Genomic DNA, 25466 nt, shown 5'->3' with positions numbered 1-25466 from the left:
GGTCCGGTCTTATTCAATATATTCACCAATGACCTGGATGAGGGGACAGGGTGTACCCTCAGCAAGTTTGCTGATGATACAAAAGTATGAGGAGCGGCCGATACACGAGAAGGCTGCGCTGCCATTCAGCGAGGCCTGGACAGGCTGGAGAGTGGGGCAGAGAGGAACCTAATGAAATTCGACAAGGGCAAGTGTAGGGTCCTGCACCTGGGGAGGAATAACCCCAAGCACCAGTACAGGCTAGGGGCTGACCTGCTGGGAAGCAGCTCTGCGGAGAAGGACCTGGGAGTCCTGGTTGACAAGTTATCCATGAGCCAGCAGTGTGCCCTCGTGGCCAAGAAGGCCAATGGTGTCCTGGGGTGCATTAAGAAGAGTGTGCCCAGCAGGTCGAAGGAGGTTATCCTCCCCCTCTACTCTGCTGAGGTTCTACTTTCTGTTCAAGACAGGCAAGGAACTACTAGAGACAATCCAGCGGAGTGCTACAAAGATGACTAGGGGACTGGAGCATCTCTCGTATGAGGAAAGGCTGAGAGGGCTGCGTCTGTTTAGCCTGAAGAAGAGAAGACTGAGAGGAGATCTCACCAATACTTATAAATATCTAAAGGATGGGGCCAGACTCTTCTCAGTGGCGCCCAGGGACAGGACAAGGGGTAACAAGCACAAACTGGAACACAGGAAGTTCCATCTCAATGTGAAGAAAAACTTCACTGTGAGGGTGACAGAGCACTGGAACAGGCTGCCCAGAGAGGTTGTGGAGTCTCTTTCTCTGGAGATACTCAAAACCCGCTTGGACGCAATCCTGTGCAACCTGCTCTAGGTGAATCTGCTTTAGCATGGCGGTTGGACTAGATGATCTCCAAAGGTTCCTTCCAAACCCTACCATTCTGTGATTCTGTGAGTCACTGACTGGAGGCTGAAAGCAGGCAATATTTTGCCATTTTTATAGTGAAATTTATCTGCACATATTATTAATAATCCAGAATCTCAGATCCTCTTACTGTATAAATTCTTATTTTTTTAAATAAATCTATAAGGAAGAGGTTACAACAGGCCAAACAAAGCTAGATGAAGACTGCACAGTAAAGACTTTACAATTCATCTGTCCTTTTAGGTGATGACTCGCTTACAGAAAGTGGTTTCTGTAAAGAGTCCCCATCACAGTTTTTCATAAATTTCTGTTGCTTATTAACGTTGACTGATTTACTTCCCACGTTGACTGAGGAAGCTGACAGAAAAAAATGCCTCAAATACAAATAAGTGTATGGCAAGAAGTGGTAAAGCAGAGGTTTCTCTCCTTGCAGTTGAAATGGGTAGTCTTTTCCATGAATGGAACATGAGAGAATTGGAAGAGAGACTTCTTCCCCCCCCCCCCCCCCCCCCCCCTTTTTTTTACTGTCTATGCCTTTTATACTGTCTATAACAATTCCTTCATGTGTAAAATAGTATTTTTCAATATACAGTTCAAAAACACTAAGTGTTGCCTTCATTCCCACAATTCCAGCCAAAAACTTCAAAGAAACTCCAGTTAGCCACTACCTGCCCAACTTTAGCATTTGAATTTCATTCTCATGTTCCCCCACTCTCCATCAGGTACAAAATCTTTCTGACACTATTGTAACCCAAATAATGTAGCTACAGGACCCAATTCATTAAAACCACCGGAAATACATATGTAATTTGCCTGGAAGTCGTCTTAGTGAGTGACAGATAATCCACATTAAGCACTCTCCTGACACTGAAAGCAGATATTGGAAAATCTAGGGCCCATCAGACCATTTAGGTCTACTTCCCACCCCCCAATATAATGTTTTCTTATATTCTAATTTAACAATTTCTGAAAAAAAGGAAAATTTCTGACAGTAACAAGCATGGATATCTTCAAACACAGGAGGGAGGTTGCTTTTATTTCAGACTTTCTCTCTTAGTAACTTCTTTCACCTCTGCCTTTCTCTCCTCCTTCTGCTCTTTACAGTTTTGAGATCATCTACAACCAAGCAGAAATTAAAAGTTGGCCCCAAAGGGCAAATACTGCAACCACTCACTCTGTTGCCAGAAGCAGAAAGTTCTTAAACCAATTCCACAGTCAAAATACTGGTCATTAATCTTGTGCAAATTGTTAACAGGACTATCAGTGAGAGCCATTGCCTATTCACAGATCATTTCTAGCAAACTCAAGTCATTTTCAAGAGATGTCAAACCTACTGCACAATTGACTTGTTTTATCAAAAAAAGTGAGTGCTTTGAAAATGAAATACACTGGTAGGATGAGCAGAGGTAGGAAGCAAGAGTTGACAAAGGTAAGAAAAGTCTAAGTTTTACATAAACTTTAAGTCCTAACACAGCAATAGTTGCTGCTAAGCTGAATGTTTTAATCTCTCCAGGATCACGTTCCTATACTGACTTTAAGAAACTACAAGTTATGTGAAAATTCTTGACTATTGTTCCACAGACTATTCTGGATTTCATAATTTATAAATTAAGTTACTTATTTCCTACATGAAAAAAGGTTACTCAAAACCACCTCAGAATGAAACAACATCTAACATAAGATAGAATTTAAATGAAACATTAAAATTATTTTCTTTCATAATACAACATACAGTCCAGAAAAAAAAAGTTTGAATACTGTAGTATGGGAAAGACTGGACCTGCACAGGACCTGACTACAATTCATACTGCAGCCTTTAAAACTGTGGGCTAGGAAAGAGGAGGTAATGTTTCTGAAAGATGCAGACTAGACCTATAAAAACAGATTCTACTGAATATCCAACTGGGGGAAAAAAAAAAACAAAACAAAACAAAAAAACCCCACCAGGTTGTTTTCAAATTTGTCATGTATGCAATGTAAGTGAAAAGTATTCTGTGCTATTTGATTAGAGTTTTGGAATGCCAAAAAATCACATATCTTGCATTATTTTTTTAGCAATTCTTTGTTTCCATAATGTGTTGATACAAATGCCAGATACCCCATGGAAATCTCTGCACTAATCACTTTCTGTGATTACTTGCTATTTTTTCCAGTGAATACTATAAACCAGTATCTCTGGAAAAGTATTGACCTATGAGTGTATTTCCATTCTGACTCATATTCTGATCTCAAGTGAATGGCATGAAATGCTGAAATCAGCATTTTTTTCTCCTTACACTGAATTCCACAATACAGGAAAGATGGTGCACTATTAGAAAGAACTAGTGCATATATATATACACACACACACATATATATATGGAGTTATATACCTATATACAATTATATATTAAAAATATTTTTATATATAAAAATAAGTTAATTGTGGATTTTTATTCTTGGTGAGATAAAAAGGGCTGCAATTAACACTATACCCTCATAGAGTAACACTGACTTTAAGGAGATGCTGAGCGTCTGCAAATGTTTGCATAAGAGAATCTCCGTAAAGAAACAGGCTGATGACTTCACAGAACGCAGATGCATTGGTTTGGAAAGACCAGAAGTAAAATTGCCCTGAGATAATAGATAAATGTGCTTGATGGCTGGCAATACCTGCAACAAGTGACTTTGATTAAGAAAGCAGTGCATTACAATTCAAGCAGAAATTGTTGGGTTTATACCAAAGCAGGGTTCTAAATCTAAAGGTTAATTGGAAATCTAAATCTAACTTGTAATCGGAGGCACACATGCAAAGAATAAGAACGTGTGTTTATAGTCACACATAGAACAATGACTGAGGTTCTTAATGGACCAACTTTTCAAAGTTCCTCTCTGCAAACAGAGGACGCAGGCCAGGTGTGACCATCACTTGGCATGGACCTCTTCCAAATCACAGAAACAGGTTTGTAAAGTATTCAAGCAGGAGGACATATAATCTCTCTAAGCTCTGAGACTGCAGGCAGCGTTTCTTGTCCAACCTCAGAAACAGGTGTCTAATTTGTTAAGATCTTCTGCTGACAGGGAGCCCACAACTCTCCCTATGTGTTTCCTTCCAGAACTTCACTACCATTATAGCTGGAATTGTCTCACCAAATATTCCAACACCACCAAACAAACAAACAAACAAACAAAGATCTTGAATCAACTTAAGCTGAAGAATTAATCAAATTTATTCTTCTATCAAAAACAAGGAATACAAAGATCAGTTAGTCACTGTTCTCTTATTAACCCCCTTTCATATACTGAAAACCTACTATATTTTCCTTGTCTTTTCTCCTGTACATCTATCCAGTTCTTTCTGTTTTCCCTAGCTTAGTGAATTTTTTTCAGATCTTGTCATACTAGTGGATGTCTTCTAAATTCTGCACCTAATTATGCTTTTGTTAAAGTGTGATGACCACTGCTGTAAATAATTCTTCACCTGAGGCATTGTCAGTTTCAAATACTGTTGAATATTTACCTGTCTATTGATAAATGTAACTCTTGGCGGAAAAAAAAAAGTCATAGAATTAGTTGGGTGTTTTTCTTTTTGTTTTTTTTTTTTTTTTTTCCCATTAGCAATCATTACTGTATATTTGGCTTTGGATTCACTATAATTCCATTTTGCCCATTAAGCCAGACATTTCTCATGTTACTACTTGTGCATGTATTTTTTCCAGTCTAAGCACAATAGTTTCTGCTTTTATTTACTGCACTTGTCAGAATTCCAGACTATTTTCTCCAATTGGTGAAGATAATTTTGGACTGCAATCCTGAACTTGCCAAATTCCGTCAAGTGCCTGCCATCCTCCATCTAGGTGTCATCCACAAACCTAGTATATGTACTCTCTATTCTTTCAGGCACATTGCTAGCGAAAATCTAGAGTAGCGGCAGGCATGGAACAAACTCCTGCAGATCCTGACTTGCAGTGATCTTTTGTTTTGACAGGAAACTATCAGCAACTACTCTCAGTACAGTTTTTCAATCTGTTGTGCAATCAACTTTTAACAATTTCACCTGAACCATATTCCCCTACTTATTTCACAAGGCTGTCACATGGGACTGTATCAACCCTTATTAAAGCCAAAATATATTACATCTATTTATTCCCTATTATCCATTAAACCAATTACACTGTCAAAGGAGAAAATTAGATTGGTTTGACATATTTGTTCTTGACAAATTCATGTTGGCTGTTTCTTATCACCTTATTATCCCCTAGGTGCTTACAAATTGATACTTTAATCATTTGTTCTAGATATCAAGCATAACCTAAATAGGATGTAGGTCCTCAGGTCCTGCTTCTTTCCACATGAAAGTCAGAACCATAGTAAAATCCTGTGAAGCTATATTGTATCCTTATCCTCCAAAAAATCCTTCAGTATTCTTTCATCAGAACAGCACTTTTTGAATCCTGACAATTTCATACAGTTGAACTATGTATTGATGCAGTGGTACCTTTGCTTCATAAAGATGGAGAAAAACAAGGTAAAACCCCAACAAATAAGGACTCTACAATGAGCATTCAGCTCATGATTTTCAGGACAATATTACTACTGTTGCTATTTAAGTCAAACAATAATTTCTGGCTAACATATTTGGAAATATTTTTATAATGCATCATAATGGAATTCAAGTCCTGCGAGTACATAAAAATACTGCCCAACCTTTCTCTAAAGGAGAGCTGGATTATCACTCAGCCATCTGCATTAAATGAGAGGGAAGAGAAAGAGAATCACCCTGCAAGTATTGACCTTGTTAACAGACACTGTCACTACCTTGATCAAATGATGAAATTAGAAATGTGGGTAAAGGCAGATCAAATAGTCATGACAGGTGATCAAAATACAAGGAAAATTTAGTAAGCTGTTTTTTCCATGCCATAGGGTGGTTTGGGTGAGGATTTTTGGTGTTTTTTTCTTTTTTTTTTTTTCTTTTCAGTGATTGCTCATGTTAGCAGAGAATTTACTCCAGTAACTACCTGTAGGCACATGAGTTGTCCTACTGAAGTCAGCTGGACTTCATTTTATAGGGTGCTTTTAGCAGATGTTTAATGTTTACTACAAAGCATGCATTTAACAGTTCTTCTGAACTGGTGCAATAGCTCTCGGCAGTTGCCAAAATCTAAATGGCAACTCGCACACTTGCAGCTAAGCACATACTTAAATGCTTTGCCCTGTATTGGATACACAATGTGAATGTAAATGTTATATATAGACCTCTCTCAATGCAAAAAACAAACAAACAAAAAAAAATTGACTGCTTGAAATGGACTCTACAGAACCTACCTCTGCTGTTCTAATGTTTTTTCTCAGCATGGAGAGGCTTTGGTTACGTGTTCATTCCTCCCTTCCCTTGTATGAGAAGATTTATTTTAAAAAGAAATACTGAACACACAGCTGTCATGAAGATTTATGGATAACTCCTTTAGAAAGAAGCTAAATGATTTTAGACTATTGTACTGCCTTTTCTCATTTTTCTTTGAAATGTAATTTTGATACCATGTAACCAGAAAAAACCCCTCTTCTGCTCTGAAAGAAATCTGTATCAAAGGGGAGAAAATTCTGTATTCTTTGCAAAAATGAAAAATCTTGCAGACCAGTTTTATTGTAAACATTTTCATAATACTGTCGTGCAGTAGGTAAATGGAATTTCTATTCATTACTCTCTGATAAATCCTATCTCCAGCATCTAAAAATAAAGACATATTTGTAGAACAGCCACAAAGCCCTAGGTTTCTGAACAGAAAAGCTATTTATTGTTGTTATGGCTTTAAATCACATTCAACAAAATATGATGAAAATGAAAGGTAGGAATATTCAGTAAATGAAAACTTTTTCACAATAATAAGAGAAAAAATACGTGTGCGCTTGCTATTCATATAGTAGAGTTATCAAAAAATGATAGCTAATAGTTCTTTTTCTTCAAAGCACTCTTTCCTTCAAGTCTCCACATTAAATCTTTCGTTTGGCCCATTTTTGCTTCAAAAACTGGTGGACATTCAGAATTACCCAAGCAACCGAGGAACTGAGCTCTTGCCTATTCCCTTCACATTTCAGAGAAGCATTTCTAAACTGCAGTGGAACTCTGACTACTTATTATTTCTTGAAAAGCCTCAGCAGAGTACTTTGTGATTTTCAGCAGTAATAGCTATATGCACTGGAATGAGAAGAGACCATCATAAAGACATCCACAAATCTCTTCTGTGTGGTAGGGAAAAGGGAGAGAGATATTGTCCCAGGTTCATCAGTGGGAAGCATTTGGATCATAATCTTTCCATCAATCAGCAACACTGGGGTTTCTTTAAAAATTAGGTGAATATTAAAAGTGGAAAGTGAAAGATACACAGCAAGAAGGTCTCCCCATTCCATAAAGTCAATGATATTGATCGATTTTGAGAGAGGGGAGAATTAGAACAAACTTCTACTGGACAGTGTTGGCAAATTGGAGTTGAAGCCTCTCGAAGCACACTTGAAGGTGTAAAGAGACAACTAAATATTTGCTTAACAGCTTTTCTTCCAAGAGTTTTCTGTGAACAGTCTAAAAGAATAGATTTCTACTGAAACCAGTTTTTTGGATGCTGCAAATGACTCTGAAAATGGCCACTGCTTCTTCCCCCTCTCTTCCTTGGAATCCTTTCTAAGAGCAGCAGAACAGGAACAGTATGGGAGCATAGTAGTCCTCTGAGTAAGAAGTATCAGTGTCCACTGCTATCTTGTTTGGCTCTGTGTAGAAGAATTTTTATTTCAAACATTTTATTCTAGAAAATGCCTAGCTCCTGCCAGCTGGAAAATTTTCCACTCCATGTATCAGAGTTGTGTATCCACTAATCACTAAGTCATTTTAATGATGTGGTCATCCTTTCTTTTGTCTGGATTTTTTTTTGCGGACTAATAAATGGTACGCCATCTTTGAAAGGAGGCGTTTCACTTTGGTATGTAATACCGAGGTGTTTGATGTCTCCTGCAGCTATGCACTGTATATGATTCAGCAGGACATGCTTTTTCCTACGACAAAGCTGAAAATTATGAGTGATGACCTGGGCTGCTCAGTAAGTGGGATCCACTGTGGCTCAGGAGTCTCCATCTTCCCCTCCTCATGAATGGCTGAGTATCCACAGTCCTAATTCTAGCATCTGCCTTCTAAATGGAAGAGCCTAATTTGACTCTTCTATTATTATCTGTGAAGAACATGGCAGCTCCAGAGAATGTATTACCCTTCCTTGCACCACTGTTTGAGAATGATGTCAATGTTGTAAGAGGAAGGTGTCCATTCAGTCCATGAACTAGAAAACCTGGAGTCATCAGTGAAAGTAAGTACATGATGCTGATCCATCTGGAAATTGTGACCGAGATCTTGTTAAAATTATTTCTAAGGAATAAAAAGCTGAGGGTAATGAAGAGAGTTGCATTATTTTCATCCCTAGGTGGCCAATCCTTAAAAGAAGGCTTCAAGGTTCAATTTAAGTTTCTGACAAGTTCATGGCTTGGATAAATAATTGATAGGTACAAACTGTATGTAAATAGCTGCCTACAAAGAAGCAGCAGTACACAAGAATTATTCTCTTTATATGACTAGCATACGGTAGGAACCTCACGGGCTCTAAATTCAAACATTTTTATTCTGAGAGAAGTAACTTCTATTTTTAAATTAGTAAAAGAGGTAGTAACTGAAAGACATTTGGTAGGGGAAGATAAGTTTTCCCCAAAGATGCCCATGTCAACAAACTTCCTGGAGAGACTGGAATAGCAGAAGACAATATATTGTATAATGCCAGGTTTTGCCTGCACACACGATCCTGGAGAAGGAAATAAAGGAGTTAAATTCTAAGAGGCTTTTCTGTGACAGAGCAGGTACTCCTTGGCAAGGAGCATCACAGCACAGCTTCCTCGGGTAATTATGGGGGGATGGGTTTCCTCTGTCTATTAGAGGCCATCTCCAGTTCAGCTTGTTCTACTTCATCACTGGAGGAGTGAGAGGATGTAAGGTAGGAACCAACTGACAAAAAAAAATCAGGCAGGACAGGAACATTAAAATACAATTCTGGCTAGACAGAGATAGGGTTGTAAGGGTAGAAGAAGGGAGGTAGATCCCCAAGAACTGTAAGTATAACTGAATAACTTCTAACATGCACTGGCTGAAAAGGCAGGCAAACATAACCAGGACTGGTAGAAGAATTAGGACCCAACAAATATTTCAGCTTTATTAGCAGTAATGGATCAATCCATTTTCCTATTTACACTGTGCAGCACAACTGAAGTTGATGAGCTTGCAGGGATATATCCTCAGGGAAAATCTGGCTGGGTGTATGAACACTGCCAAATAATTGTATTTATTTGAAGCATCCTACAGCCTTTTCATCTGCTGAGACACAAACTGAAATCACGATGTTTCATTTAGGTTGAATTTATGCAAATTATGGCACATCCTAGAAGTTAAGTACATATTTCTAATCTGATACAAAATGATCGACTTACATCAGAATTAAATCTCAGCTGGCAAATGTTGCATGATATGATTTGCTTTCTTCGATGAGGAAGAGGAACCCCAAATGTATGATTTATTACAGCTTTTTGAATTGGGTCCATCTGTAAAGAGAGAAGAAAAAGAAGAATAAAAGCTTTTGCTGTTTCACTGTATGCTATGTTATCTATAGTCTCAAAAGAGATTCTGCATCATGCCGTACCATACCCCACACTACAGAAAACTGTTATTTTTCTTTAAAAATAAATATTTCTTCTTCATGCAGTTTTACAAAGAGGTTATACAGAAAGGAACAAAATGTCATTAGCTATCTTGAAATACATATCTTTAGTTCAATTCTATATGCACCAATCTCACTTTGCTGAAGAAAGCTAAAAATTGTAGATCCTTATCAAAACACCAATTTATGTTTTTTATATCATAGAAAACCTAGCTCACTAAATGAAACAATAATATTTTAAATAAAATTACTAAGAAAAGGATCAATGTAAATGTGAAGCTTTTCTCTTTAAATTATATTGTTAAAAATTCACAGATTTTGATTATGCAAATACAATTAATTCTCTCAATCTGATGATAACCAGTATTCACACAGCATAATTTTTATGTGTCTTGAAAAAAACCCAAAACTTTTTTCTATGCCCATGTCCCCATGATTCACTTTTTTCTAGTCTGCTAGCAAAGGGTTATTTGATAAATAAAGAATCAGAGCTTTTCCTTAGAGTAATCAATTATTCATGGAAGCTATAATGGTAGACAGTCATGGCCTCTATTGCAGTGAATCCAGAACAACTCATTACAGAAATTTTGCATCACCTGACAGCTGTTTAGTGTCAGATATGAAATAGGTCATTAAATTAATTCCTGTTGAAAAGAAATTCAGATTGGTAAAAAAAAGGAACAAGGAAAATGGCAGAGCTTTATAGAAAGGTTTGGAAGAAATGCTCATTTGAACATTCTCTTCATTTGATGTGAAAGTGAAATCCCTCATACATTTGTGCAACCACCAGCATAAAAGAACACCAATCCACCTAGAAGCTAGGGATGCCACTGTAACATAACCCCAAAATAAGACTGATGGCTAAGGTCAGAGTATTTCGAGCTCTGACAGCATGCTGTGTAAAAGTTTCTGCAGTGACAAAACCTTGTGGTAGGGGAACCCATTTTACTCAGTAACGTGATCTTGAAAGAGCCCACGGTCCAAAAATACTATTGTATAGACCAGAAAGAACATCACCACATAGGAAAATAGACAGTAACAGCTCTTCTTTTTTTTCAACTGCTCCACTACCCAAGAGGTGACTTCTTATGCCAGCAGAACCAGCAGACCTGTATTCTGTGATTTTCAACACTAAAGCATAACCTGGTCTTAACTGATGCTATTTCCTTGCTGCTGAAGTTTGGAGAACTTTTCTTTAGAAATTTAGGCACTGTTCCTTTTGCCACTGCAGGTCTGAAATATATAGGGAAACCTCAAGCTCAGGTATATGAGTAAGTTGGCACATAGAGAAAATTGGGCGTTCTTTGATCTGGTGTAACTGCCTTCACATTAACCAGAGTTGTGAGATGCTATTAGTTTAGCTTTCAGTGTTAACATGTTAAACTCTTTCATATTATCTCACAAGTGCCATAAGTTAAGAAAGCCAACAAAGAAGCTCTTTAAGGGTTATATGAAAGGTACCACCATGATTCGTAAAATGGAACAACTCATTTTTTTGAGTTGGATTTACCCATCTTCACGATAAGAATTCTAGCTCCAAATGGGGTTGGATTTCTGGGGGAACTGATTCTCACATATTGAGAATGAGACCAATAATTTTTCAGAATTGAGAAGAATCATGAATGTGTGGAATAGTTGATCTATTTTGTATTTGATTTTATTTTGGTCTCATGGAAAAATGTGGAGTTTCTTTCCTAATCACTCCACAGATTTTCTCTTGTTTATCTGCTGATACAGAAATCCATCTGCACACTTCCCTTTCTCTTTCTAAAGATGCAGACTTCTAGATATACAGCTACATGGCCTTATTGTGAACTGGATGATTTCTGTTTGTGGCTCTAAATGAAGAAGTGTTCTGGATAGCCTCCAAGCTGATTAAGAAAGGCTGCTTCAAAGTAAAAATCCCTTCACTGCCAATTGCTCTTTGATACTGCAAAGCAGAATTAAACTTCAAAACTTAGTCCCAGATTCTAATAAAGTTGGGGCAGAATGCTGGAGTGGTATTTGACATTATTATTTTTTCCTGGAGATTTCATTTGGGAAATACCACCAATCCATAAATTTCAAATAAACATCCAAAAGCACCAGATAAGCCTCCACAAGTTTTATGCAGGAAATTTGAGAGAGGTAACAGGATACCTAGGTGCAGCATGATAAGCACTCAGATCTCACAGACACTGGAAGAGAGAGAGGAGCCCTGCTGAGAGTCAGAGGAACAAAGAGAGGCAGCTGATTGCTAGAAAATAGAAAGCAAGGATTGCAGGGAAGTATAAAGAGGGAAATAATATCACGTAGCTGAGGTAATCAGCAAGTGGTGAGATACTTAACAGAATCTCCAAGCACTTCCAGGCTCACTGAATTTTACTAATTACACATATAAATTGTATTTCAACTTATGTAAATGGTATTTGCTTTCAAAATAAAAGTTATCATGATAAACTTTGATCAAATCTGCTTTTTACTCGTTATTAGTGCTATATTACAATCACTTGGGGTTTATTTTATTTCTTAGATGAAAGGGACTTAATTTACTGCCATTTACAGTGAAGGACAGAGAGGTTTGCAATTGACATCAAAGATTATGATTCAGCTGTCAAAGCTGTGCAGCAGAGCAAGGTTTGCAAGTGGTTTACTTCCTCTTGCCAACTTATTTGCACTGCAAGTTACAACACAAAAAGGGCAAGCTGCTCTGTGTTTGACTTAGTTAACTACTTTTTGCTTTTCTACTATCCAGCACTAGGTATCTCTTACTACATAGCACAGGCTGTGCCACGCTTTTCCTTGTGGTCAGTCCAGGGATAGCACATTGCTCAAGGTTTACTGCAAACAACAAGGTAACTGTTAGTTTGGGCTATGAAGATAAATATGACAAGTTTCATAATTCATTTGGTTAATTTTTATTTTCAATACGCAAAATGCACAGCAATAATATAATCTATTTTTTAATTATTCGAGCTGAAATTTGTGGTGACATGATATTATTTACTTTCTTTGATCAAATACTGTACTCTCTTCCAAAGATCTTCTGGGGCTTACCATACTTCACCAAAATCCAGGCTTAAAGCAAGGACATGACAGAAGCTGGCCCCTCAATCCATTTTCTTAGCTTTGACCTTAACATTCTCAGTTGTTTTTACTTTCTTGTTTCAAATTCAACATTGTCAGACCAATGACCTGAGCCACATTCTTCTTTGTTCCTGTGCTTATGGTAGACCATGGAAGAGCTCTTTATTTTGTGGACTGCAGATGAAAGGAGTGGCTGTTGCATGAACTTTTCTGGATGTAACATCTACCCCCAAATCAACAAGAACTTGACCCAGGACATCCCATGTTATCCAACCTGCCTGGGCAACTTTCCCAGAATCACAATAGCTGCTATGCTTGAAGGCCTTCTGTAGCCAAATCTCCATCTGATTAAATTACATTAAATACCTGCAGAAAGCAGAACTCAGGCTGGTAAATTTCAGGGAAATTTCATCCTTTGGAAATGTAAATGTTACATAATTTCCACAAATAACTACTAAGCGTTCTTCTTTTTTTTTTTTTTTTGGTGAAGAATTTTTTTTTATGCTGAAACTGAAATTCAAACACATAGCTCTTCCTGAATGTCAACACTTTTTTAATATATATAATTTTATTAGTCCTTTTTATGTGACTTCTTATGCCAGAGGCATAAGAGTACGCCTAAGTTAAAAACAACAAACTCATACTAAAGGAAAGCATGCAAGTTTGATCCATAAAGGCTCAAATCACAAAAGGATATAAACAAAAGGGAGTTATTTTTTATTTATTCATTTATTTATTGCGTATTAAAGCCAAGGGGCATGACATGAGCATTTCAAATGCTTGAGGTTGGCAGTAAACCAACAGAATTGCACTACTGTCTATAAACAAAAGCATCCAGGTCAAAGGATGAAGATAATGTGAATGCTCAGAGCCTGTTCAGAACATATCGTAGGTCTAAAACAATCAAATAAGAAAGTATTTTTACCTCAAAGCCAAAGAAATTAGCTGCAAAAGATTGACTGAAATCACTAGGGTCCTAGATTAAGTGAGCAGAAAAACACGTCCGATCATGGAAGCTCTCAGGAAAAAATTGCTGTAGATCATTTTAGTGGTAATTTACAAAATAATTACCCACCAAAAGACTGACCTCCATTACTCAAATACGTAAGTGAATTCAATGACACAGCTATCAACATCTCTCAGAACTTCTTAAAATCCAGATGCTAACACAATGCAATATTACACTGAAAATAACATTAAAGGACTGATATTCTGAGTATGGTTTCTTACCGTAGGTCTGCATTTCTACAAACATAATTTTTGTACTTACGATTAAATAAGTCAAACAAGCACACTGTAATATTATTATAGTTGCAGGCAAGGTATTAATATTTCCATATGTGAGTTGAGACTCATATGTGTAAAATTGATAAGAAATAAAGATAACTCAGTGAGGGCTCCTTTCATTCATTCTCTTACATGCTAACAAATAGTGAAACTATAAAAGCATTGGAAACAGGGTAAATTCTGTACCAACCACATATACAATGTCTTACCAAGCCAAAAAAGAACAAAATATTATCATAGCCTCCACGGTTTATACTTACTGGTGAACTTCATCCATTTTTAAAACTGCATGATGAATGCAGTTTTAACACCAAACAATTCAAACATAAAACTGCCTACTGCGTTGTAATTGTGACATACTAGTAGACACACACAAGAGCAGTTACTAAAGCTATAGGAAAGCTCCTCAATCAGGTAAAGCCACTGTCATTTATAGCTGGGGGATGTTCTGAACCAGAAATTTTCTTGGGGCATAATTTGACTATTTCCAATTGAGAATTGAGCAGTTCCTCTTTTATCTCAGTAGCATCAAGAATCCACAGTAATTCCCCCTGCAATCATGCTGGTCAATTGTACAGATGCAGCAGTATGATATGATATGATATGATATGATATGATATGATATTATTACTTATGCAGAAACTCATGTTTTGGAGAACTGCTGGACATTCAATCTTGTATTGCCCGTATAGAGTGCCCATATTATGGGCACTGTTCAGCTGAGTGGTAGCTCCTTCTTCTCCAGGAGACACTTGGCATCTACTGCAGCTGCACATTCAAGCTAGACAAAGCACGTGCAACAGGTCTAAAACTTCCAGGAAGGACCTACTAGGTGTCACACATTGCAGTTCATTTCTGTGTGTGCACACTCATCTCAAACCTCTTGAAAGTATTTATCCACTGTGCATGTTAAAAAAAAATAAATCTGTGCAGCACGTGTAGTAGGTCTGATGCTTTCCAGAAGTGTCAGACCTATAACTTACAATCTACCTGATGCATTCATAATATACTGGTGTCTAGGTCAGAAACAGAACACTTCAACAACAGCTCAGTGATTTGATCCTAAGTATATTTAACATTCTGTATTTCCATAAGAAATACGTCCCATTGTTAGGGCTAGCAGTGCAGGTATTTTTTTCCAATATCACATTAATCTGTGAATAAGAATCTTATAAACTAACAAAAGAACACAATTCAAAAGGAATGACCAGAAGAGCTTAGTAAGCATAATTAAACCCTAAAAAAATGAATGTTCAACAATATTTTCGTTTCATGTGCAAGTAGAACAATATGATGTCAAATGTCTAAAATACATGTTCTAGATGTGCTACCATGCATGCTCTATGCTTTTACAGCTAATTTATTCAGTATTGCCCTAGTAATTATGGTGAATAATTATGCAGTGAATTGAACTCAGCATTACATATCTTTTCTAAGTGTCTACCATTTCTGCTGTTATCAATGAAACAGGGTAGAAGTAACCTGATGTTTTTCATGTACATAAACCAGAAATATTACTCAACCTTTTAAATATAAAATAATTCACATAAAATGCCTGCAACGACTACAGTAATGTGCAATATTTACAGAAGAATTACTTTTCTTTTAAAAAAGTGGTATCTATCAAACAGAAAACTGTAGTGACTTCCCAAACAATGTAATTGGTTTATGTAACTTGAATAGTACTTCAGAATGAATTCCCAAAGTACACTTTCTATTCTCTTGTTGAAGTCTTACAGGAGTGTAAGGATTTATCTTTATTTCTTATTTTCTTTATGGAGCTATTTAGTTGTAGCCGTTGTCTAGTCACCTTTCAGATGTGACTTTAGGATTTCTCTCTTGCCTTTTTTTTTATTATACTTTTCCACTTGGCAATGAGATGCTGAGGCAGCAGCAGTATTTCTGGTGAACTGCTTCAATATACAGAAACCAGTCTGAGCAAAAGGATTTGCATTCACAGTGGTATTGCACAGAAATACTGTAACCACACAGAGATTATGTAAATCCTTATACTCTGATTGTCTAATAATGCTTGTCAGTCAAAAGACAAGAATTTGCATATGCTAAGGCTAGTGAGAAATAATCACACACTGATTATGCTAATCAAACACACTAAACAACATGTGAAGGACTGTCAAACTGGAACAAATCTGTGTATGTATCTGTACGTATGCTAAATACAGAAACACACAATGCTAAAAGAACATTAAGGTTCCAGATCAAGCCCTTAAAAACATGAAATGCCTATAAACTTTAATTTAATACCTTTATGAATTTACATTTTTGAAATATGTTCACGTATTTTTCCTGAAAGATTCTGGCTTTGTTCTGGTCAGATGGACAATGTTAACTTAATGAGCAACTGTTCAATGTTGTGTTTTGTCCAATGAATAGCCCTAGACCTCATTTACTGTATAAAGCTGAAACCTCGCTCTCAATGGGAATTATCAGCCTATTCACTGGCTCTCCTACAGTCTTCATTGACACAGGATGTGAGTGCTTCATAAGTATAATTAACTTATTTTCAAAACTTGTTACATAAAAGATGGTATTTTCTCAGAAATGAAGAATAAAAGTGTACACTAGTTCCAGTTACCCAATTTAATATACCTAATAGTACTTACTATTATATTGCCTTTCATATGTTCACCACACAGTTCCTGACTTCCGATTCATCTGTGAAGGTGCTCCACAGACTAAATACACAGCCTTACAACTGCAAGTTGGACTCACAATCCACAAAGTTGTCTGAGAAAAGTTTGGGTTAAGTGACTTGCCTTGCGTCTCTCAAACAACTCTCCAGGGTGGTATTCAACTGGTTTTCTGGAATGGGATGTCCCTTTCTTTTTATTCAGTCCCATCTCATTCAAAACATGATTTCCAGTTTCTTCAACAAACAGAGCAAGAATACCATGGATAATAATCTTCCAAATTACAAAATCATGATTGTTCCCCAGTACTGATCCAAAAGACACGCAAAATTATACCACATCTAAAAGATTCTCCCAAAGGAGAGAAGATGAAAGGCAACCAAATGTGGCATGTTTGTCATATTGCTAAATTATCCAGTGGACAATGCTCAATACAACAATCGCAGTGTAAGAAGAGACTAACATGAAACAGACCACCTTGAAAGTGGGAGAATTACTCACTCCACTTCTCGTAGGCATTACCAAAGTGGTGTGGAAAGAAGGAGTGTATTGTTTCTTTTCAGCTGCTCACCTCAATGAGCAGTGGCAGATGGTAAAAATATGATTAAACCCAAAACAATTGCTTAAAATAAAAAGAGATAAATGTTCTACTTTCTCTAAAGATATCTCTAAAGATACCAATAAAGATAAAAAACTTAGGTTCACAAATGCCATTTGTTTTCTCAGCTTCAACGAAAAACAAAGCAAAAAAAAAAAAAAAAAGCCCATGAGAAAAAGAACACATTAAAAAAAGCTAAGGGCATTTTCATGTTTTGTGCTTAAGAAAAGAGCTTGGAACAAAAGGTTGGCAGGCATAATGAGAGTTACACAACAAATTCCCAACAGCATCATTCATATGTGAATGAATTTCAGAAAACTGGATCAAATGTTATAATTGGTATTTAATAATGGTGGGTCTTTCTAATCACAACAATAAAAGCAGGATGTGTGCCAGACAGAGAACTGGCAGAGAGGCACTTGATTCACTCTTACAAGTGAATTGCTCACAAGTACAAGAGTCCAAAGTGGTCTCTACAAACTACTACGTGGTTTTTAGAGAAGTAACTGTATATATGTATTTAAGGAGTGGGAAAATATTTCTGCAATGCAACCTTCCTGATCATGCTGCTATGCTTTTTTAGCCTATTTAAAAAAATCTTCTTTTTTACCCTGTTTATTCTGGTGACTCCAAAGAGACCATTAAGAACTAAGGTGTAGAGAACAATTAGCATGTTTAAAAATATACATTCTTACCTGAATAAGTCCAAGGGATGCTTCAGACATTATTAGAATACTCTATCAAATCCATCCTTTTATGGCATTTGAACACATTTCAAAATCTGTCTTAGTGAGTTAAGATTTAACTGGGAGAAGTTACAATTCCTAAGCCATACTTGTAGAACCAGAGAGAACCAGAGACTAAAAGGGACCCCAAGACATCATTTAATCCATACTTTCCACCATCAAAGGAAAAAAAGTGTTATGGGGACAGAACTTTTTTATCCTGGGTTTTGGTGGGGAGTGTATGAGTGAGCAAAGATTTTCATGAAGCAAAGGCTAAAATACAGCAGTTGAATCTTGGAGAGATAGAAATTTTTCAGATTCTCATTTTATAACTGCTTCAGAGTAAAATACTTCAACATTTCAGCTGAAAGATTTACCAAAGCTGCTCTGCTTCTTTAGCCATTAGGTCCCTGACAACCCTTTACAACAGAGTAATTAGAAAATTATTGAATTTCTCTCCTAGTTCTTAAATGAATGTTTGTCTCCAAAATCTGGTAGAGGCATTTCACTTCAGGTGCAAGTGTACACATTTGCTGGTATAATTATTTGACCGCAGGCACTTTTTTTTTGTTTGTTTGTTTGTTTTTCTTTAGGTCAGCACAGGAAAAAAAAGCACATAAAACATCTCCATTCCTTTCTCTCAGAAGAAATGTTCTGCTGTCCTTCTTAAGAAAATTCAATGATACAAGACTATGTGACTAACTGTCATCATATTACCTCACATCTTGAGATCAAAGACAATTTTATTTAAATTAATTTCATCACCAGCAGTCAACACAGAAAAATAATGTTCCCTAGACTCTTCACATATGGGAACTGAAGTGCTATAGTTTGCAGCTGAATATATCCTTACAAAAGGTAATGGTCAAGTATGAGGGTAAATAATGTGCACAGCTATATTCATAGCCCTCATACAGATCGCTAAAGAGCATTATAACTCCTTGCATGAGAAAAATATTTTAACTTTGCTCAGCACTTAGATTATGGTCCATAGGAGAAGTCATTAACCTGCTTACTTCCTCCGTAACATTATTAGCTCTAAAACCTGCCTGAATTTTTGAATCAGGATGAGACTGTGTGTTCAGGAAACTCACTTCCATTAAGAGAGAGAGAAATATGAACTTGGAATATGGAAAATAAAAATGTAGTAAATTCTCTTGACATAGTTTGAGAGCTTACATAATAATGAAAATAAAGCTTGCTGTGCTTAGTAACTACGTATGCATAACAACATTAGAATTTGGTAGTAAGCTGAGCAACATCCCAGGAAGATGAGAGAAACAGGTGGTCAGAAGGTGGCTTGCATTTTAGTAAGGTATTTGTAACTGCAAAATTAAGATCAGCTTGATTTCTGCTTACACTTGTTAGGATGCAGAAAGTAGGAAAAGACAGAAAAGAAATAATTTAGAACAAATGGAGATTATTACATTACTAACCCAACCCCCCCCCAGCTGAAACTTCTCACATTTTCTTCATGCTACAAAACCAAAATTGTATTACCTTTTGATGAAAAGAACACACTTATACCTGCACTGGGTACCTACATTGTGACTGTACTTTTTGAGTAATTCTCTACAGATTGCCACTGAGGTTCATTCCAAGTCTCCTGTCAGTCTTAGTGACTGGATCATTAGTGCGTTCCTGAGTGCACTGAACAGCTGTGGAGAATATAGTTATGGCTCATTCACCACTTGAAGTGCTTTAATCCCTTCCCACCCATCTCTGAAATGTGATGCATTAAATAATTCTCAGCATGTTTTTATATCATTTGGAAAAAGATGAAAAGTTAACAGCGTACGTTTCCGTACAATTTCATCTTTGAAGTTTTATCTGAACGATATGTCAAAATTAAAATTTAGAAAAAAGTATTGCCAGGGAAGTACCATTCTGATCCTGACTTCTGAGCTTTTTATAGATCAAACCAGAAGTAAATGAAACAAAGGAAGGAAAGAAAACCTGTTGCTACTTGTGTGCATGCAGAAATACTAGCCCAAAAGTTGAAGATATTTCAAAACAGGCTTAAAAAAAGCAATCTCCACTCCTTCCAGGAGTCCACTACCATAAATAAATATCTACAAAGTAAAAAATGTGGAGGTAGCAGGGGCCGTCAGTTTCTGGGACTACTTCAGTTACTTTTCTTTTTTCTATTGTGAAACAACATTGTGAGAAGGGGGATTTCATTCACTTCACTGTCACGGCATATTGTGACATGGTTTCTTTATATACTAGTGATTTGGCTTGGACCTAGTTCACTTCTGTTCTTGAATTCTCTGATTGTTTAAAGTTACTTCATGTTTATTTTGGTCTCTCCATGATTTTAGGTCAAGCAAACTCAAACTGGCTACCCTTATCCCAAATCAGCTCCGACTATCTTGGTGATGTATAGATATTGACACACACAAGGTAGTCAGAGGTTCGTTGACCAGGTGAGGACTGCGGTGCAGGCTATCGTCCAGTGTGTAAGAAGGGATGCTCTGTGTCCCTCCAGGGTGGAACCCCAAATGAACTAATACATGTAGATGGGAACCAGAATTTGGGCAAAAAAGAAGGGATGAAGCAGCTAGACACTTAGCTACTGCAGGCAAGTGAGAACTTGAGAGTTCTTCCATCTCCTCCGCCGACCCCCAGCCAGAAGGACAGTATTGCTTAACATTCAGTGAAGCTAGAGTGCCATTGAGTATTTTGAATTAATCAGGTTGAAAAGGATTTCATGTATATTATGAACTTAAACACAATAGGAAGTCTCATCCGAGTATTTCACAGTGCTTTACAAAGACCGCTTACAGACAGGTAATTAACATATGAAAACTGAGCTGTACTAGAACTTTTGGCAAATCCACTTGTTCTCATTCACAGTCTTATGCCTTAACACTAGACAGAACAGGTGTAATTGATTCAAAATCATCTATGTCTGGAGTACCTCACACAAGTACCTATGGATGTGAAGACAGGCAATTTTATTGCCTGTGAACTGTTTAGTTGTTGCCTGCAAGTCAAGTACTTAAAGATATCTGCACTGCTAGCATATCTTTTCAAAAAGGAAACTCCACAATGCACAATAGCTCAGCTCTGGTTATTTTGAAGCATTCGGGTTTTTATGTATAATTTGATGCCTATGGATATCATATGGGTGCACTGTCTCTACTTTTATAGTAAAAGCTCTGCCCTGGATTGATCCGCAACACAGAATGGTTAAAAGGGACCAGATAAGATGGCAGCAACTAAAGAAAGAATTCTGAAAAAACGAAGAGGACACCAAAAGTACAGTGCAAACCTCAGAGGGTTTGCTTCTATCTTCTTAGATGCCTGCAGGGCTCTCAGCTGTAAGTCCAGTTTTATTTTCTACCCATTTCATTATCTGTGATTATAAAAATAATATCAGCAATGAAAACATTATTGCTCGTGCTACTATAAAGCTCCTTTAGCTTTGTACTGAAGTTATATTAGAGATGAACCCTATCCACCAGGACTTACTCCTGCTTATGTTGACACTCTGATGGAACAAGTTCAAATCAAGACTTGACCTTGAATCTCAGCTTTGACAATTATGTCCAGATCTTAATACTTATGTAACTGCACACATTCATGTGCCAGGATTAATCATTAATGACCAGGATCTTTGTGACACACTTAAAAGGCCAGGAAATATTATCCTCATTTTACAGATAGGAACTGAGAGTAAAAATGGTTCAAGGGCGCCATGGAGGTCTGTGCCTGAATGGGGAGCTGAACCCACCGCTTCCTCCACCAAGCCCTTCTTCCTAGCTCAGAGCAGTGCCCTTGGCCAACCCCTCACCACACTTCATGTGGCTCGTGGTTCTTGTTTCAAAAGACAGTCTGACCTGGGAGTGGGAGAGAAGCTTTTACCCTGGCAGCTCTTGGGAGCAGCTGCAGGCACAAACAGTTCTACTATGGGATAGGATAACTAAAAAAAAAAAACAACAAAACAAACCCACAACAAACCTACTTTTCCTTCAGGAGCAGCTGCAAACTTCATTGCTCCAAACCTCTATCCTTCTTCTTTTCCTGTGTCTTCTTAAAAGTACTGCTGCCTTTTCAGGCACTGCTGAGAAAACTGTACTTACTATAATCTCCTTGTAATTTGTGTAGCAGATTGCAGTAGTTGTGCCTACAGCTTGTAAGAAGAGGAAGCCAGGAGACTCAAATACAAAATTAAAAACAAGTCTAGTTTATTACATTGAAATGGACTTGTATCTGCTCAGATCCTTCCACACATGAGAAATGTGTGTTATTACAAAAGGCATTTGTGCAATCACCAATTTGAATTAATCACTGGGAAGTTTTTCTTCTTCCTTCCCCCTTCAACAAACCTTCAGTTCACACTCTACGTGAGGCGCCACACAGCACATTCGCAGCATGCGGCTGTGTCAACTGATCCTGAAAAATCCAGTATGTTCTTGAGAACTATCCATTAACTGTTTACAAATGGCATTTCTGAAAGATCGTCATTTAACTGCTTTTAGTTTTCCTTACAGATTTATGATTATTGAAATGGCATTATCGGTGCAAATTCTCTATTTCTTTCTGTCACTTCTTGTCTTTCTCATTATTACTGCAAGTGGAAGTTTAACGCTTTAGTAGCATTATGCACTTATCAGGGTGGGGATTTGTCACATCAGTTTTATATTGATAAGACAATACTAGACCAAAGGCATATGATCAATGTAGGGTTACATTGCCTTATTTTGATCAGAACCAAAGAAAAACAAGCCAAAAAATCCCATGTGGCAACAGCTTTTATGATACCAGGCAGGTCATATTTCCCACCTTTTAACATTAAACATGAACTCAGGCAGAACATGCTATTTCCTGGCTGCTCTCTGGAAGACCAGCATCTCATCAAATTTGCTCCTGTCTGTGCCAGGTATCTGAATTTGTACTCGTTTGGCCCAACACAGTGTTTGTCAGGTTTCTAACCAGGACATTCATGATGACTGTAATGTGAAAATGACGACGACATCTTCTGGCAGTAGGTTTCTCTTCCGTGTAGCCTCCACAGAAATCAGATACAGACTACATGTGCTTTCCTTAATACTCTGAGCAGAATGAACACTTTGCTAATGGTGGTCAATTAGTATGCAAATATCCAGTAATTGCACCAGTCAAAAGCAAACCATGTTACAAAAGGCACTTAAAAAACTTCAACAACCGACAAATAAAATAAAACCTCAAAAAACCCAAGTAAAAGCAGAAATGAGAAATGACTAGTACAAGGCACAAGTTAATTATTAAGAAAGGGAGAAAAACTGTTTCCTAGTCTGAATTTTCAAAACCTATGTTGTTTACAATGATGTAAATACAAAAGAGCAAAGCTACAACTTTAAACTGGCACACTGCAAGTTCTGTGTTTCTATAATTATGCTTTTGCTGTCTAAGATTAATCAGGGTAGTTAATGATGCAAAAAATTACATTTATAATCCAGTCTGAATACAGCTGTACTGCAAGCTAAGATCTAAGTGCCATTAAGGTAAATGGAATTAATGGGCTGTCCCTGGCAATCTTTATATCTATCAGTTACTAATTAACATTCTTCTGCAAAGAATAATTTATGGGGGAAAAATACATACAGAAGCAATAACGTTAAAACTTCCAACACACTGCGGTCACAGGGTAGTCGTGCAGCTGTAATAGACAATGTGTTGTGCTCATTTCAACAGAGAAGAAGAAAGTGCCAACTGGCACTGCAATCAGTGGAATCTTTTATGTTAAGTCATTTATTTTATATGGCAGCAAATTATTACTACCAAGGATGAACTTTTGTGGGAAATGTCGACTTCAGCTAATAATGGAAGGACTGAGCAGAAGCAGCAATAAAAACCTGGTAGTTAAATTAGCTACTAAGAAAAATGAACACTGTGTGTTATCTTTGTAGATAATGTAGCACATTTGCTGCTTCCAACATATGACTCCCAACTTGATTACTGATTTTATGCCTTCACTACTCGCATTAGTTTTAAAAGTGTTCCTGCCAAACCTTTACCACAATCTTAATTTGGCTCTCTCTTGTTTTTGACTTTATGACACAAAAAGCACTGCATAACTCTTTAGGGTTCTTTTTAAAATCCTCCTTATCTTCTTGCCTGTGAACCTATCCACCATCACTTCACATACGAGGAACTAGTAGTAGAGAATAAATCTTACAATGAATGCCAGAGCTTCCCTTTTCTGGACATATTATATGCCTCGTTTCTTTTTGGAAAACAAAGTAAAACAAAAAAACCCCCAACAAACCAAGAAAAAAACACCCCAGCTCCCTCAAAATACTTGCCCCTGCCCACAGAAGAATCCCTAGGAACAGACACACAAATGAGCGAGTTGTGGTATGAATCAAAATCAAATGGTGACTGTTGCATCTGAAAAATATTCCCCTCATTAAAGGCAATAGTAGTTAGTTGTTTTAAACCAATATAAAGATATTTAGGTTTACTTATAGCATGAGAACAAAAATGTTCATCATTCTGAACTTCTGCATACAAAAATCCATCTTACAGTTAATCAAATCACTGATACCAGTATTATTCCAAGTAAACACCATAGAATTAGGATGATTTTAATCTTCTCAGACTCTGACCAAAAATGGTATATAACTACGACATGGTATATCACTACCAAAAATGGTAGTAATAATAATATTACTGGTATTTATATAAGTGAGATTCATTAAATAATAATAGCATTCCCTATGTTCCATAGTTATTCCCTATGTCAGTCAGAATGAATTTTATGTTTATAATATAGACATGATGACTGATGCTAATCACAATTTCATGCCTTCCAAAGAAAACTGTAAAGCAACATTTAGGATATTTGCACGTTTTTCTAACTTAGCCAGTAAGATGGCAGTGATTAAAAAAAAATTCCTAACTTTAGAACTTATACGAACAGCTATTTTGTACACACTGTAGATAATTAACAGATAAGATTTTTAATTAACTCACAAAGACTTAGCATAATTTACCACATAGGGAAAAAAGCCCCTGACCCTTGAGAAAATTAATTATACTGCTATAAAAATATGTTGTACATTGGTAAGAATTCCATTCTGATGCTACAGGAATAAGCACTAAGTATTCTACCATGCTATACTGTGAATATCATCCCCTCCCTTTGTCATTCCATCATGACCTCCCAAAAGAAAATACAGTCAACTTCAGAATTACCTGTCTGGACTGTAGAATTTTGGGCAGTAGGGCAGGAGAAATTTGTTAGAAATAAATACTGATTTACAAATGTTGATAAGCTTGCAGAGAAAAGAAGGAAAAGTATATAAACCCAGTATCAAAAAAACCCAACAGACCTAGTGAATTTGCTGCTTTGAGAACACAAAGAGAAATACATAATTTCATTTTTCTGAGGGAATTGAATGAGATAACAGATAAACCCTGTCAGGACGGATCTGACTGCAATGCAGTAAATGCTAAAGTAGGTGTCCAATATTTCTATTATACAGTATGACACATTTGCAATATAACTAAAAATACCACATATAATTTCTATTCAAATAAATGCTTTTTAATATAATTTTT

The 25466-nt window shown here is 36.8% G+C and overlaps 1 protein-coding gene across 2 annotated transcripts in view; it reads right to left on the bottom strand.

Moving 5' to 3' along the window:
- ZNF385D (zinc finger protein 385D) overlaps positions 1-25466 on the bottom strand; it is a 429859-nt gene that overhangs the window by 89601 nt on the left and 314792 nt on the right. For both annotated transcript variants that reach the window (XM_075745842.1, XM_075745843.1), the window contains one exon: positions 9365-9475. In XM_075745842.1, the coding sequence (XP_075601957.1) occupies positions 9365-9475 (111 nt within the window). The remainder of the gene's footprint in view (positions 1-9364; positions 9476-25466) is intronic.

Source organism: Balearica regulorum, chromosome 2, assembly GCF_011004875.1.
Source record: "Balearica regulorum gibbericeps isolate bBalReg1 chromosome 2, bBalReg1.pri, whole genome shotgun sequence".
Taxonomy (NCBI): domain Eukaryota; kingdom Metazoa; phylum Chordata; class Aves; order Gruiformes; family Gruidae; genus Balearica; species Balearica regulorum.
This window is presented reverse-complemented; position numbering and strand designations above follow the sequence as displayed.